Source organism: Gopherus flavomarginatus, chromosome 4, assembly GCF_025201925.1.
Source record: "Gopherus flavomarginatus isolate rGopFla2 chromosome 4, rGopFla2.mat.asm, whole genome shotgun sequence".
Classification (NCBI taxonomy): domain Eukaryota; kingdom Metazoa; phylum Chordata; order Testudines; family Testudinidae; genus Gopherus; species Gopherus flavomarginatus.
In genome coordinates, this window is record NC_066620.1 from 215,062,717 (window position 1) to 215,078,445 (window position 15,729).

Sequence of the window (15,729 nt, forward strand, 5' to 3'; positions counted from 1 at the left end):
TGGGACTGCGCATTACATGTTTGGAACAACGCAACGTGAGCTCCCAGAGGCAGCGCTTTGCATCACTGTTTTTTACCAAGCTGTGGATACTGGGGAGGGAGAAGTGGGGAGCTGACTTTTTGTGCATTGCTGAGATGGGTACTAGAATGCTGCCTCCAGTTCTGGTGTCAACACTTGAAAAACTATGTTGGAAAATCGGAGAGGGGGTTAAAAAGAACCACAAAACCGATTTGAGGGTGGGAAAAAATGTCTTGTCTTAACTTGGTCAATCCTTGCTGAGTTGCAGGAGAGAGTGTGCTCTGAGAGCATGTATTGACCATGGTCCAAGGACCAAAGTGATGAGCTGCTCAAATGGTTTCAGCTGGTTCCCTTGCCTCCTGGGGGCTCACAGTCCTCTGAGCAATGGGGGTATTACCATTATGTGGGGTCAGGTTACAAGGATATTACCCCCAGTGGTAGCGGGCTCCCCGGCTCAGCCTGTGGCGGATCTGGGGACATGGTGAGGGGAGTTCCCCTCGAGGCCTGAGCTGAATGAGCCATCTCTACCAAGAGTGATTCCTCTCCTCCATTCTCAGTTATACTTATCACAGTAACAGCTCATCTGAAATGCAGATTGTTCATTCAAACTTGTAAATGAGCTTCCGCCTCCCCTTCCTCTTGCTGGATAAATTGCCTGTGTAATGATGCTTTATGGAAAACCAATAGGAAATCAGTTCAGTCATTAACACACTTTAATTAGTGCTGTGGTCTGCAGCTCTCATACAAGGTGCCTCTGTCTTAGGCAGATGTCAGTGCTAAGTGTGGCTTCCAGTGGACATGAAGGTGACAGCCTGACTACACGACTGCATTAGTCAAATAGGGCACAGAACTGAATGATCTAAACATAAACGATGTTCCTGTGGGAGGGTTGCACTTACCTCTAATTAGTGTCCGGAAAGGAACCGATTTGCACTTAAATTCAGATCATTACTGTAGCAACTACAGAAAATACAGTGTACAGCACAGGGAATTCACTCAACATCTGGTGGTTCTTTATAACCAGTGCTGTTGTGTTTTCAATGTCCAAAGCAGTGAACAGACATTAGTCCCTTCACTTGTCTCCGCCAGTGAGGTGGTAGGTATGTACCTAGCCGTGCTTTACAGAGGGGAAGGTAGCGGAGAGGTCGTGTGGCTTGCCCAGTTGCTGAGCTGAGATTAGAGTGGAGAGGATAGGTCCATCAGTGGCTATTAAATTCACAGTCCATTTTGGTCAATTTCAGTCATAGGATTTTTAAAATCATAAATTTCACAATTTCAGCTATTTAAATCTGAAATTTCACGGTGTTGTAATTATAGGGCCCTGACCCAAATGGGAGGTGGTGGTGAGGCGGGGGGGTGGGTTGCAGTACTGCCAACCTTACATCTGTGCTGCTGCTGCCTTCAGAGTGAGCAACTGGAGAGCAGCAGCTGCTGTCCGGTAACCAGCTCTGAAGGCAGAGTCACCGCCAGCAGAAGTGAGGATGGCAGGTGTGGTATTGCCACCCTTACTTCTGTGCTGCTGCCTGCAGAGCTAGGTCCTCGGTCAGCAGCTGCCACTCTCCAGCTGCCCAGCTCTGAAGGCAGCAATACCACAACCCCCTCAAATAACCCTGCAACTCCCCTGTGGGTCAGGATGCTCATTTGGAGACACGCTGGTTTTCCCCCATGAAATCCCTGTAGTATAGGGTAAAAGCATACACAGGACCAGATTTCACAGGGAGGATATCAGATTTCACGGTTCATGGTGCATTTTTCGTAGCAGTAATTTTGGTAGGGCCTCAGCTATTAGCCAGACTGGTCAGGGACACAACCCCATGCTCTGGGTGTCCATAAGCCTCTGACTGTCAGACACTAGGACTGGACAACAGGGGCTAGATTGCTTGATAATTGCCCTAATCTGTAAAAGCAGCAAAGAGTCCTGTGGCACCTTATAGACTAACAGACATTTTGGAGCATGAGCTTTCGTGGGTGAATACGCATCTGACGAAGTGGGTATTCACCCATGAAAGCTCATGCTCCAAAACGTCTGTTAGTCTATAAGGTGCCACAGGATTCTTTGCTGCTTTTACAGATCCAAACTAAGACGGCTACCCCTCTGATACTTGCCCTGATCTATTCATTCCTGCTGAAGCATCTGGCAGCAGCCACCGTCGTGAGACTAGATCAGGGGTCGGCAACCTTTCAGAAGTGCTGTGCCAAGTCTTCATTTATTCACTCCAATTTAAGGTTTCGTGTGCCAGTAATACCTTCTAAAAAGATTAAATTGTCTCTTTTTACAAGTCTATAATATAGAACTAAACTATTGTTGTATGTAAAGTAAATAAGGTTTTTAAAATGTTTAAGAAGCTTCATCTAAAATTAAATTAAAATGCAGAGCCCCCCAGACCAGTGGCCAGGACCCGGGCAGCGTGAGTGCTACTGAAAATCAGCTCGCGTGCTGCCTTCAGCACACATGCCATGGGTTGCCTACCCCTGGACTAGATGGACCATTGATCTGAGCCAGTATGGGTGCTCTTATGTTCAGAGGATAAAGATTCCTGCTTCCGAGTGCCACGTTCAATCCACTAACCTGCTGCCTCCAGACTGTGCAAAACGCTGATGTCCTTTTTCTTTCAAACCCTGGCTTGTTAGGGAGTTATATATTAGCTTTAAAAAAGCCAAGTTTGAGTCCTGTGTGAGAATGGAAATGTACCTGTTTAAAGTGATATTTTGGTCAGTGTTTGGCCACTGAAGTTAAGATTACAAAAGAACATCTCCATTCTGACAACTCAGAGGCTGAGCTGTTTCCCTCCCGTTATGTTTCCTAGAACTTTAAACCAAAGTAGGGACCCTATCCTTGGTGTAACAATCAAACACAGCTCTGCTTCCAGGCCACCACTTCAAATCCCTCTAAGGCAACTGAAGGCTTCTGTCTAAAACTAGCCTGTATCCCTATGGAAAACTGCACACCTGAAATCCACTATAAAAATCAGACTTCCAGAGAAGCCTCTACAGAGCGTTATACAGTCTGTTCCCAGTTCCTTCACTGGTTTCGAAATGATCTGTGGGCAACAGGATAGCAGCGCCTCCAGAGAACTGGATGAATCCATCCACACCTAGCTGTCCATGGGTAGTGGTTATAAGTGCTCAGAACGTCTGAAAAATCCTTCCCGAGGGGTGTTGAGATGGGCACCAAGGTCAGTGGCCACTACTGAAAAGTTGACCACCATGTTCCTGTACTAGCCCTGATCACATGTCTCAAACCCTTCTGCCTGCCCTGGTGCATCTGGCACCATTTTAGACGTAGGGTGGTAGGTAGGAAACACATTGGTGACATTGGGCGATTGTATCGGCACACGCGCATCTGGAAGCAGCATAGTTACTGCGTGACTGGTGTCGCATAGCTGCCCTCAGTCAGCAGGACACGTTGAATGCAACAGGTGTTTGTCGTTGGTTACATTACGTTCACTGTTATGGTGGGCTGATGGAGGAGTGATTACTTCATCCTCCTGGCTATACATTCATAGCATTTTTCAACTTGGGTCTTCACTTGGACTACTGACTCAGCCTTTGGAAAACTTTCCGTCTCCTCCCCAAATGCAGTGCCCATTCACGCCACCAGTCTGCTCCTGAGAGGTACCTGGGAACCCCTGAGCACAGCTGACCTCCGGTGGTTGGAGGACGGTTATATGGACATACTGAGGTAGTTAGCACAAGCCAGCTGGCCACCTGCAGGAAAAAAAATAGGGTCGAATGAAGCCCCTAGCTACATTAAGCCTTAAAATGGTTCGGTTCCATAGTACGGAGCTGCTTGTGATCCCCCTTCAGAGCTTCAAACACTTTTGCTGTCAGGAAGGGGACCCCTCTCAGCATCTGCCTGAAACCAAGAGTCTGTCCACTGTGGAGTTGGAAAGCCCGGTCTGTGCCTTATTTCCCGGCAGGTGATCGGCATGCACTACTTCTCCCCAGTGGACAAGATGCAGCTGCTAGAAATTATCACCACGGACAAGACCTCCCAGGATACAGCTGCCTCCGCTGTAGCTGTCGGCCTCAAGCAGGGCAAGATCATCATTGTAGTCAAGGTAAAGTACCCTTGCTTGAGATTCTGGCGGGTCCTGAAACCACTGACGGTGCCCGAGATGACAGCTGGATGAACCAAGAGGTTAACCAGGAGCGTGAAAGTCTTTCGGGCTTGCTAGGTGAGGGAGGGGTTTGAGTTTCTCCACTACTAAAGGTTGAGGCTCTCATGAATTGGACTCGGCTGGTATTAAAGCAGCAGGTCTGAAATGCACTGGAGCTGTTCACTAGTGCAGAGAACCCAAATGTGGAGGATGGGGTGAACTAGAGTATAGGAGAGGCTCACACCTTCCCAGCCGCCCCCTTTGCAGCAGCCATGAAGGTCTGGGTAGGTTGGGGAAGAGTGCTCCATTTTTCCTGCTCTTAGAAGGCTGGAGGCTGCTATCCAAAGTGGGACCCTGAGCAGGGACTGGTGCCTAGGTCAAAATCTTGCTACTGCTCCTTGTCCCAAGAGCTGCAGGCAGGGTGGGTTTGCTTCTGTCAGGAGGTTATCCTGGGCAGCGAGGCCCTGATCTAGCTGCTTAAGATGACAAACATCCCTGGGAGTAGGGCTGAGGAAAGTGGGAGCAGACCTGGACTAACAGGGAGGAGTTAGAGCCTGATGCAGGGGCAGAGAGAAGGGACACGAAAGAGGAAACCGTGCCGTGACCTGTGGGGAGAGGGCAGTGAAGCCAGAGACAGGGTGTGCGGCACCACCCCAGTTAAGGGATTCCTAAATGACTGACTGTGCCCTCGAATCGGAACACTGCTGTTGTTCCTTTGAATTACAGGGATGGCTTTCCTAGAGTGTGACCTGGGTACTAGGCCAAGTCTGGGACTAGCAAGAGTTGGACACATTTGTCAAACCCTGAGCCTTGTCGCTCCCCCTTCCATTAAAGTAGGAGGCTGGGACTGTGAGCCAGGCCCCCTGCAGTGCTGGGACTTGTCTGCACTTGGTGGCAATGCTCTGCCATGATCATTAGTCTCTGGAGAACTCTCCCCCTTTTCTCTGAGCGAGTGTTAATCTTCCCCTGGCGTTAATCTTCCCCTGGCTGCTGCCGCTGGGGCAGTTCATGTGCGAGGTCACATCCCTTCCTTAGTCGCCGGCACAGACCTGTGAATTCCACCCCTGTGCGAGAATGGACCCTGCTGCTGAGCACTGCAGAGCTGGGGCGGTGACTCAGCAAGCTCCACAGGTCTCTGGATGCTATTGTATGACACATTTCAGGAGCTTAGTAGGAAGCAGAGGTGTGAGGAGCTTCCCACTTCCTGTATCTTCCACTCGGGTCAAAACAAGCCATTCTTGGAGTTGATTATAGAGCACTGGAAATCCTGGGCGATTAGTGTCTCTGCACTCTAGGGCTCTGAAATCCTGCTCAGGAAGCAGTTCTTGCAGTTTAAGTAAGCAGGGGGTGCTTGGTGTTGCAGGGCTTCTGACACTAACCTGCCTTGCTGTCCCATTTGCCTCTCCCAGGATGGACCAGGTTTCTACACCACCAGATGTCTGGGGCCAATGCTGGCTGAGGTGGTCAGAGTTCTCCAGGTGTGTATTGGAATCGAGTGTGCTGCTGGAAAGCACTGGGGTGCAGAGAAGCTGCCAAGTGTTAAAGTAGATGAGATTCTCCTGCTTCTGCCTGCAAAGTGAGGCTGGCCCAGAGCCCAGCCATGTCCTAGAAGGGTGTATGTAGAGAAACTGTCCTCACTGGGTCTCCTGGACTGGGCAGACCACTACAGCCCCAGTGCTGCTAGGAGATAGAACTCAGTGGCTGCCTCCTCACCCAGGTGTCTGTTTTGGGAGGATGAGAATGTGCCCACCAAACCACAGATCCCAGCCAGCCGAGCGGCTTGTGGATTGTTATAAAGAGGAAGTGGGGAAGGATGGAAAGAGGTACGTCATTTCTGTCTTGCCGTCTCCAAAAGCTTGACCCTTGATCGTGTGAGCTCCATTTCCATGACCCTGCGCCTGGCCAGCATGCTGGGTTATTGTCTGAGCGTGCGTCCAGCCACAGGGGTCTCCTGCAGGCAGCTCAGTTGGTGAACTTGGGTAGAACATTTGACAACTTCCAAGCTGCTGTTTTCCCAGTTGTTCAACCAGGGATTTGCCTGGAAGAGAAGTGGTGGGACTTTCCCACCCACAGTCCCCTCTGAGCCCTAACCCACAGGTGCTGTCTACTCTTAAACTTCGCACGTGAAAGAGCAAGTCACTGAACTGTTTCTGCACCTATCCGAGGGGGCCAGCTGCCGCTCGGAGGGGTGAGAGTTTAATGCAGACCTCACAGAGCACTTTGAACTCACTGACTGGAAGGGCAGAGTGTTCTGCAGCAAGGGGGCAGAATAGACCTCAGCCCAGGCAGGAGGAATGTAGTGGCCAAACTGTCTCTTGAATGGAGCAAGGGTTTGAGTTGGGAGAGTAGCAGGTTCTAATCTCATCTCTAACACTGCCTAGATAGAAGGCCCTGGGAAGCTGGGTATCTTCTGCCTCAGTTTCCCTATTGGTGTAACAGGGGGTGCTTACCTATTTGAGTAAAACCTGGAGACAAGAACTAGGGGTCACCAAATGAAATTAATAGGCAGCAGGTTTAAAACAAATAAAAGGAAGTTCTTCACACAGCGCAGTCAATCTGTGGAACTCTTTGCCTGAGGAGGTTGTGAAGGCTGGGACTATAACAGCGTTTAAAAGAGAACTGGATAAATGCATGGAGGTTAAGTCCATTAATGGCTATTAGCCAGGCTGGGTAAGGAATGGTGTCCGTAGCCTCTGTTTGTCAGAGGATGGAAATGGATGGCAAGAGAGAGATCACTTGATCATTGCCTGTTAGCTTCACTTCACCTGGCATTGGCCACTGTTGGTAGACAGATACTCGGCTAGGTGGACCTTTGGTCTGATCCGGTACGGCCGTTCTTATGTTCTTACGAGATCGCTGGATGGAACACAAATGCAAAGCTCTTTACGAAGGTTTAGGAACCTGCCTTCGGGCCTCAAGGTCTTTGGGGCTGGGACGGGCATCTTAGCACAATGGGGGCAGAGCCCAGGACACGGGCTCCTCAGTGCTCCGTCGATCCAGTAAAGTACAGTGCGGTGCCACCCGGAGGGGCCCCCTTCTCCCCCCCTCCCCCAAAGAATCTTCTGCCTGGCTGCAGCTGGGAGCAGGAGCAGCTATTGACAAACCTCCTTGGCTTGTGCGGGTCCTGACGCCATTTGCCCAGCTCCCTAGAAGGATGTGGAAGCCAATGGCTGGAAGCTGTGACGTACCAGCAGGTACTAGGCCTGCTCTGTCACTGGGGCCCATGTGGGGCCTGGCTCTGCATCTCCACAAGCCTTAGTGCTCATCGGCTTCCCCCCTTCTACCCCCTGCAGGAAGGCGCTGACCCCCGGAAAGTGGACGCCCTTTCCACAGGGTTCGGCTTTCCCGTGGGTGCCGCCACCCTGATCGACGAAGTGGGTGTGGACGTGGCCGCGCACGTGGCGGAGGATCTCGGCAAGGCCTTTGGCCAGCGCTTTGGGGGCGGGAACGTGGAGCTGCTGAAGCGCATGGTAGAGAAGGGCTTTTTAGGTGAGTGGCCCCAGAACGCTTGAGCTGGGCTGTTCGGTGCCAGTCCCTGGGCTGGGCTCCCAGCAGCCGCCTCACCCTTGTGCTCGAGCCCACCGAAGCTGTTCCCGTTGTTCCCTGGGACGCAGCGATCCCTGCTGGAGGGGCTTGAGCCCTTCCAAGTCCTGGCCCGATGACACCAGTTACTGATCGCCTGCTCCTGGCAGGGGGCCGGAGGGGCTGCAGCTCCAGCCACCTAGAGCCGCATGAGATGCAACTGTGACAAAGCCACTGCTGGCACTAGAGGCCACTGTTCCTCAGACATGCCCCAGGGATGCCTGTTCCCTGCTGACTGCTCCACAGTGCGCCAGCCCACAGGGGAGTGTTGCATGCTGGGACCTGTAGTCTGGGTGGGCTACATCTTTGTATTAAGGATGAAGACAGCTGCATTGTAGACATGGGGTGCAATTGGCCAACAGGCTGCACTTGGGTCACGGAGTTTGGGGGAGACAAGGCCCTGCACCCCCGGCTCACTGCAATTTACCTTGACTTTCAGCCACCCAGTAAAACAGAAGGTTTATTTAGACGACAGGAGCACAGTCCAAAACAGGTCTTGCTGGTGCAGACAACAGGACCCCCTTTAGGTCCATCTGGGGGCCCCAGGGAGGCCATAGCCCTGTTGGTTGGGGTGCCCCTCTTTATTTCCCAGCCAGCTCCAAAACTGAAACTCCCTTCAGCCAGCTCCTTTCTGGCCTTCCCCCGGCTCCTCCCCCAGCCTTTGTGTCCTTTGTCCAGTTTCCCAAGCAGAGGTGTCACTTGGCCTCCAACCCCGCTCCTGGGTTCTCGGGTTACATGCTCAGGTGTCCTCCCTTCCCCAATTCAGACAGTCCCAGCCAAACTCCCCTGCAACCATCCCAGGTCCATACTCCTCACTCAGCATTCAAATAACACAGCAAGAACATTCCCACTTCGTCACAACTTAGGTCACTCTGGTCTTAATTTTGGGATGTCTCCTGACCCCAGCAGGCCCCTGCTCTTAAGCATTGATGAGAGACAAACTCGGGGCAGGATCTGCTGTCAGCAGAGCCATGGAAGCCAGTCACCCCACCTCTTCTCTGCCTCAAAGCGTCTCCAAGGCTCAGACCTGTGAAGACTGGCAGTGCAGGCTGCTTCTTGGCAAGGCCCAGCAGATAACGCCTGACCCTCCATTCTCTGATCGCCTGCCGCTTCCCTCTGTCTCTAGGGGGCTGAGATGCAGACAGCCTCCTCCCTTCACTGCAGGGCCAGGAAGCTGCTCCCAGGTGCCATTTGAGCGTGGGGTTAGCCCCCCGTCCCACAGGTACCTGCTGCTTGTGCCAGCAGAGAAGCACGTACCTGGTTAGCAGTCCGTATGGATCAGGCAACCCAGGGGATCCGTGGCAGTTGGGGTGCAGCTGAGCCAGTGACTGACATCCCCCCCTTTCCTGGCAGGCCGCAAGGCAGGGAAGGGTTTCTACGTGTACCAGCAAGGTGTGAAGAACAGGAGCGTGAACTCCAGCATGGATGAGATCTTGGCACAGTTCAAGGTGCCCTACAGGCCCGAGGTGTAAGTAGATGGTGTCAGAACCCAAAAGGGTTGGGGAGGGGGCTGGCACTGGTCTCTCTGAGACTGGCTGATCTCCAGTGTAATTGGCCATCCCTCACCTCTAGGGTGCTGGGGGTCACTGGCAGCTGCTGGTAGTACAGGGCAGTGGGGGTCTTCCTGTGGAATGCCCACTTCCTGGGGCGGAGGGGGGGTGTACTACAATGGACACTGGTACTGCACCTCGGGAGACAGCCCCCCCAGGGCTTGATGGGGGTCCATATGGTCCCCTCCAGCTGGGACCTGCTATGCTCTGAAATCAGATCTGTCGCAGGGCCTGACATGTCTCCTATAGCTGTCCCGGTGTGGGGCCTGGCAGATTTCTGCCTTTATCATGGGGGCCATCTGCTGGGTATCAGACTGGGCCTTGCTGCTTCCCCCCAGTCAGAAGGCAGCTCCCAATGCCACTCCACCAGCTGTGGCTTCCTCTGGCCCTGCCCCCCATCCCGCATGCTCTTGGCTGGTCCTCGAGGCCTGGGCCCCAGGCTGCCTCATCCGCTTTGCCCAGTGGCTGAGTAACCTGGCTCTGTTCCAGCTGCACCGACGAGGACATCCAGCTGCGCTTGGTGACGCGGTTTGTGAACGAGGCGGCCATGTGCCTGCAGGAGGGGATCCTGAGTAACCCGGTGGAAGGAGACATGGGGGCTGTGTTTGGCCTGGGCTTCCCGCCGTGTCTGGGAGGTGAGTGGCTTCCCCTAGGGAACTGGACTGAGCCGTACTGGCAGTAACGCTGGGTCCACACTAGGAGCGCGTTGGTATAGCAGAGCAGTGTCGCTGCACCAGCAAAGCCGTACGCGGAGTCCTGGCCTACGGCTTAGTCTGTGCTACGCAGCTATGGGGACTAGAAGTGCATCTAATCCTGCCTAGCCAAGGGGTCTGTGTTGGCAGGACACTCGGGCTAGATGCAGCTGCCCCCAGAAGAGTGTTTGTCGGCTTTGCGTCCTTCAGGGAGGGAGTGCGGCTCTGCTGGCCAGAGAACTCCTCCGCTGTCTCCACGAGGGGGCTCTGCCTGCATAGCTACGCCAGCCAGGACTGCAGTATGGACAGGACCCGGATTGAACCTGGTGCCTGTCTGCATGCACCCTCCAGTGTGCGGAGTCCTGGGACTGTCGTGAGAGTGAAGCTGTGCACGGGGTGTTGATAGTGCCTGGCTCCTGCCTGTGCTGCTAGCCCCTGGCTTGAGCGCTGAACTAGTCTTCCGGGAGCCCAGCGGGGTGTGGGGCAGCATGGCTCGCTGCGGGGCAGTTGTCTAGAACATCATCACACTGCACCTCCCCAAGCAGGCTAGGGCTGGGCAGGGGGCTACCGAAACCAGAGCTCAGGATCTGGGTCACGGCTGCAGATAAAAGGGATCCTGGTCATGTCGCTTAAACTGCCCTGAGGGCCGAGCTCTGCAGTCCCATGCTGTCGCCTGCGAGCACAGGGCGTGTTCGGGTGAGCCTGCAGCTGATTTTAATCTGGAATTCCCCACACAGCTGGGCTTGGCCCCCAGCGTATGGCCCGGTCTAGCTTCTCCCCCAGCTCATGGGGTTCAAACACTACCCCACCCCTTAAATCCTAGGGTACGTCCCCTGGCCTTGGGGCCCTGCAGCTCAGCGGTGATGTGGCTGCGCGTGAGTGTCCAGGCCTGCTCTGCGCACAGCGAAGACCCTCCCTGTCAGCGGGGTAAAGTGCTGGGAGCAGGTGTCTCTACTTCCCTTCCAGCTGGGATGTCGGGGCTGAGCACAGCAGGACACTTGGCTCTAATGTGCAGCAGTTTGCTCCTTGAAAGTGTCCCTGGCCTTGATTGTGACTGTTAAACGGCCCCTGAGCACAGCTGGGATTGTCCTAAAAGCAACAGGGGCAGCAGCTTTTTACATCCATTACACGGCCTCCACCCATGGAGCTGCTTAGTCAGCCGGGCAGCACAGGATGCAGGGGTTTGCCTTCCCCAGCTGCTGCCTAGCCGTAGCCAGTCGCTCACCCGAGCTCCCTGTGCTCTGTGGGGTCAGGACTGCTGTGCTGACGTTCCCTCCTGGCCTGTTCCTGGGAGCCTGCCCCTCCCTGCACAGACTGGAGGCTCGAGTCCAGCGTGTTTGCCCATCTCCTGGGCTGGGCACAGCTCTCCTGCAGGCTGAGTGGTGCCCTCTCGGCCAGTCTCCCCCACTGACTAGCCCCACGTTCTGTGCAGGCCCTTTCAGATACGCAGACTCGATCGGAGCCAAGCAGCTGGTCGACAAGCTGCGGAAGTACGAGGCCGTCTATGGAAGCCAGTTCACGCCGTGCCAGCTGCTTCTGGATCACGCCAATGACCCGAGCAAGAAATTCCATCACTGACCATGTCCACGTGCCTCCAGCCATAGATGCACTCGCAGCCAGAGGCTGAAGAGAGCCTGCTCCAGCCAAGCTGCTCCATTCTGTCTGGTCCCCTCAAAGCTGGGGGGCCGGGAACTCTGGAGGATTGTAGCCCTTCAAGTGCCTTAGCAGCTGCTGCATCTCGGGCACTCGCTCGCCCACTCGTCCCTGGCTGGTTGGATGTTGCACCTCCCGTCTGAAGATGGAAGAGGGTTTTTTGTGTTGTCTCAGCCCAGTGCACCGTGCCCTCCAGAGCCTCCGTCCAGCGGGCGTTATCCGCCTGGCCGTGCCCAGGGCAGGTGCTCCCCGCCACGGTTCATGGCAAATGTTTAACAATAAACCACCAATCTCTTGTTTCTGGCCTCTGCCTGCTTAATCCTGTCTGAGGCCCTCACGGGCCAAGGATGGAGGCTCTCGGGGGTGGAAATAAGCACTCAATGACTCCTCCAGCATGTCTGCCTGTCCGAGGCAACCTGCTTTCTTGGGCGGTTTGCTGAGCCATGAGGAAGACAAAGGGGGGCCTGGTGTTAATGGAGGTGGGGGGTGGGACAGCCTATTCAGTCAGCTTGGGCATCAATCAGTAGTCCAGAGCTTCCGGCTCCCCTCCCCCACTAGGGTTGGAGTGGCAGCTGGAGCCTCCTGTGATTGCAGATCTGTCCCTGGAAGGGCTGCCCTGGGGAAAACTCCTTTCAGCTGAAAGGCTTTAAATCTCTGGGCACCTGTCACTGAGAGCAGGCCGGCCCCTTCCCTCCCCCCACCAGCCAGGTGCCTGTGCTTCCTTTACTGCTGCAGCTCCCTCAGCGGGGGCTGTTTGGATGTGTTCTCTCCGCCCCCCCAGCATCTGGCTCTCATCTAGCTGGTACTGGGGTGAAAACAGAGCCCTCTGCAGCTACCCAGCCCTCCTCCTGCTGTGCCTTGTGTCCCCTGGGAACCTGGAGCCCCACCCCACCCCTGCAGCTACCCAGCCCTCCCCTGCTGTGCCTTGTCCCCTGGGAGCCTGGAGCTCCACCCCACCCCTGCAGCTACCCGGCCCTCCTCCTGCTGTGCCTTGTCCCCTGGGAGCCTGGAGCTCCACCCCACCCCTGCAGCTACCCGGCCCTCCTCCTGCTGTGCCTTGTCCCCTGGGAGCCTGGAGCTCCACCCCACTCCTGCAGCTACCCAGCCCTCCTCCTGCTGTGCCTTGTGTCCCCTTGGAACCTGGAGCCCCACCCCACCCCTGCAGCTACCCAGCCCTCCCCTGCTGTGCCTTGTGTCCCCTGGGAGCCTCCCACGTGCCCTTTAAGCAGACGTTTCCTCTTGCTCTGTTTCCTCAGTTCAGGTCTGGCCAGCTGCCCTAGTTCAACCCCCTGCTCCAGGCCTTGCCGGTGCTTGCCCAGCTCCAGACGGTGTTTCTGTTCCCTAGGCAGGGGTGGCCCTGTTAGATTTCCATGGGTCTCACGGAGCGGGTCAGAGCTCTGCCCCATGCAGGCCCAGTGACTCATAGACTCATAGGTCAGAAGGGACCAATATGATCATCTAGTCTGACCTCCTGCACAAGGCAGGCCACAGAACCCCACCCATCCAATTTTATAACAGCCCCTAACCCAGGACTGAGTTATTGAAATCCTCAAAATTGGTTTGAAGACCTCAAGCTGCAGAGAATCCACCAGCAAGCGACCCGTGCCCCACGCTGCAGGGGAAGGCGAAAAACCTCCAGGGCCCCTGCCAATCCGCCCTGGAGGAAAATTCCTTCCCGACCCCAAATATGGTGATCAGCTAAACCCTGAGCATGTGGGCAAGACTCACCAGCCAGCACCCAAGAAGGAATTCTCTGCAGTAACTCAATACCCATCGCATCCAACATCTCCCCGCAGACCATTGAGCAGACCTATCTGGTGGTAATCCAAGATCAATTGCCCAAATTAACGATCCTATCATAACATCCCCTCCATATACTTATCAAGCTTTGTCTTAAAGCCAGAAAAGTCTTTTGCCCCTACTACTTCCCTCGGAAGGCTGTTCCAGAACTTCACTCCCCTAATGGTTAGAAACCTTCGTCTAATTTCAAGTCTAAACTTCCTAATATCCAGTTTATAACCATAAGTCCTCGTGCCTACATTAGTACTAAACTTAAATAATTCCTCTCCCTCCCTAACGTTAACCCCCCTGATATATTTATATAGGGCAAGCATATCCCCCCGCAGCCTTCTTTTGGCTAGGCTAAACAAGCCAAGCTCTTTGAGTCTCCTTTCATAAGGCAGTTTTTCCATTCCTTGGATCATCCTTGTAGCCCGTCTCTGAACCTGTTCCAGTTTGAATTCATCCTTCTTGAACATGGGACACCAGAACTGCACACAGTATTCCAGATGGGGTCTCACCAACGCCGTATACAACGGTACTAACACCTCCTTATCCTTGCTGGAAATACCCCGCCTGATGCATCCCAAAATCGCATTTGCTTTTTTAACAGCCGTATCACATTGGCGACTCATAGTCATCCTGCTATCAACCAATACCCCAAGGTCCTTCTCCTCCTCCGTCGCTTCCAACTGATGCGCCCCCAACGTATATCTAAAATTCTTACTATTAATTCCTAAGTGCATGACCTTGCACTTTTCACTATTGTATTTCATCCTATTTCTATTACTCCAGTTTACAAGTAATAGACTCCGTTCCAGCAGCTCCAGGTTGTTCCAGCGCCACGGCCAGGTGCTCGGCTCTGCCTAGGCAGCCTGATAAACAGTTCTGGGGTGTGGTCCGTGTCGCTGCCAGCTCAGGGGCCATGGGCCCCTTGCCCCCTGCTATGTGTAGAGGTACAGCCACGGGCAGGGAGGCTGTGGAAGAGCCTGGATCCATGTGCCATGGGCTGCAGGCTACCCTCCCTGCGGTGCAGACCTCACCCCAGAGGGCTAGGACCACTTGCTGCCGTAGCATCCAGCCACTGGCTGCCTGTGCCCCACGTCTGCAGGAGGTGGTGGCAAGCTCTCCCCCAAGGGGCAGCAGGAGCTGTGCTTTGGCTGTGCAGGGAGCTCATGTCTCATCTACACTACAGCCCCCAAAGCTCTGGCTGACACCCACTGCCGGAGCCTTTCCTGCCCCAGGCTGAGGGCACCTTTCTCAGGCCTGGGCAGCAGCGGGCTGTCTCCTCTGGGCCTAATCTCCTGCCTTTGCTGGGGAGGGTTGGAGCAGCCAAACACCCATTATTCTGCAGCCACCCAGCATCGCTTGGACCCCTGTCCCCCCAGGGGGTTCAGCATGTGGGGCAGTAGGTCTAGCCTCACATCTCAGCCAGGGTCACTCCCAGCCCCAGTCCTGCTTCCCCAGCTGAGTGACTCCAGGACAGCATTTGTCCCTGTGGCGCTACTCTGTGCGTGCCCATGGGCCGGGGTGGTGCCAGCCTTGGGGTGGGCCTGAGCCCCCCTTCCCATCGGCTCCCACCCCTGCTTCTCTTCTTCCTCGTGAGGCCCTGGGCAGGCTGGAAGCTGGAGCTGGGCCCTGCACTTGCCCTGGGTGCTGCAGGCCAGGGGGCAGGAACAGGCCAAGGCTTTGCTCAGGCCCCCTACGCAAGGCAGGCGGAAGGGCTGGGGCTCCCCACAGCGGCCTGGCTTCCCTGGGCAGCTCTTACCATGGGCTGGCTTCTGACCTGGCCCGAGGGCAGGACCCCTGGGAGAAGAGGAGGAGCAGGGGGGTGAGGCCCCAGGGAGAAGAGGGGGAGCAGGGGGCAGGGCCCCAGGCAGAAGCGGGGGGAGGCTCCTGCACATGCCCTGGTTTTGCCGGTGAACAGGTGGCTCCAGGCCCCAGCACGCCAAGCGCATGCTTGGGGTGGCAAGCCGCGGGGGGCGCTCTGCCGGTCACCGGGAGGGCGGCAGGCAGGGTGCCTTCGGCGGCGTGGCTGCGGAGGGTCTGCTGGTCCCACGTTTCCGGTGGGCACTCTGCAGGCACGCCTGCGGGAGGTCGACCGGAGCCACTGGACTGGCGACCGGCAGAGCGCCCCCCGCGACATGCTGCCATGCTTGGGGCGGTGAAATGTCTAGAGCCGCCCCTGCCGGTGGAGATGGGGGCCCTGCTGCCTGCGGGGCGGGCTGAGGACAAGCCTTGAGCCAGCCTCTCCTCCTGCTGAGCCTTCCCCCAGCTACAGGCACGCTCAGCGCCCCCCATCACGTGGCACCTTTCTGCCCCCGGCTGCTGGCCACGGCCTCGTCCCTGCTCCTT

The 15,729-nt window shown here is 55.4% G+C and overlaps 2 protein-coding genes across 4 annotated transcripts in view; one reads left to right on the top strand and one right to left on the bottom strand.

The window, feature by feature from the left end:
• HADHA (hydroxyacyl-CoA dehydrogenase trifunctional multienzyme complex subunit alpha) overlaps positions 1-11,894 on the top strand; it is a 42,201-nt gene extending 30,307 nt beyond the window's left edge. For 2 of the 3 annotated variants that reach the window (XM_050948770.1, XM_050948771.1), the window contains 6 exons: positions 3,939-4,079; positions 5,528-5,596; positions 7,412-7,607; positions 9,054-9,168; positions 9,740-9,885; positions 11,375-11,894. In XM_050948770.1, coding sequence (XP_050804727.1) covers positions 3,939-4,079; positions 5,528-5,596; positions 7,412-7,607; positions 9,054-9,168; positions 9,740-9,885; positions 11,375-11,520 — 813 coding nt within the window. In that variant the 3' untranslated portion in view covers positions 11,521-11,894. Of the gene's footprint in view, positions 1-3,938; positions 4,080-5,527; positions 5,597-7,411; positions 7,608-9,053; positions 9,169-9,739; positions 9,886-11,374 lie in introns of those variants that run through there. The other variant, XM_050948772.1, reaches the window with a different exon arrangement.
• Positions 1-15,729, bottom strand: part of HADHB (hydroxyacyl-CoA dehydrogenase trifunctional multienzyme complex subunit beta) — a 96,918-nt gene that overhangs the window by 52,567 nt on the left and 28,622 nt on the right. The window lies entirely within an intron of this gene.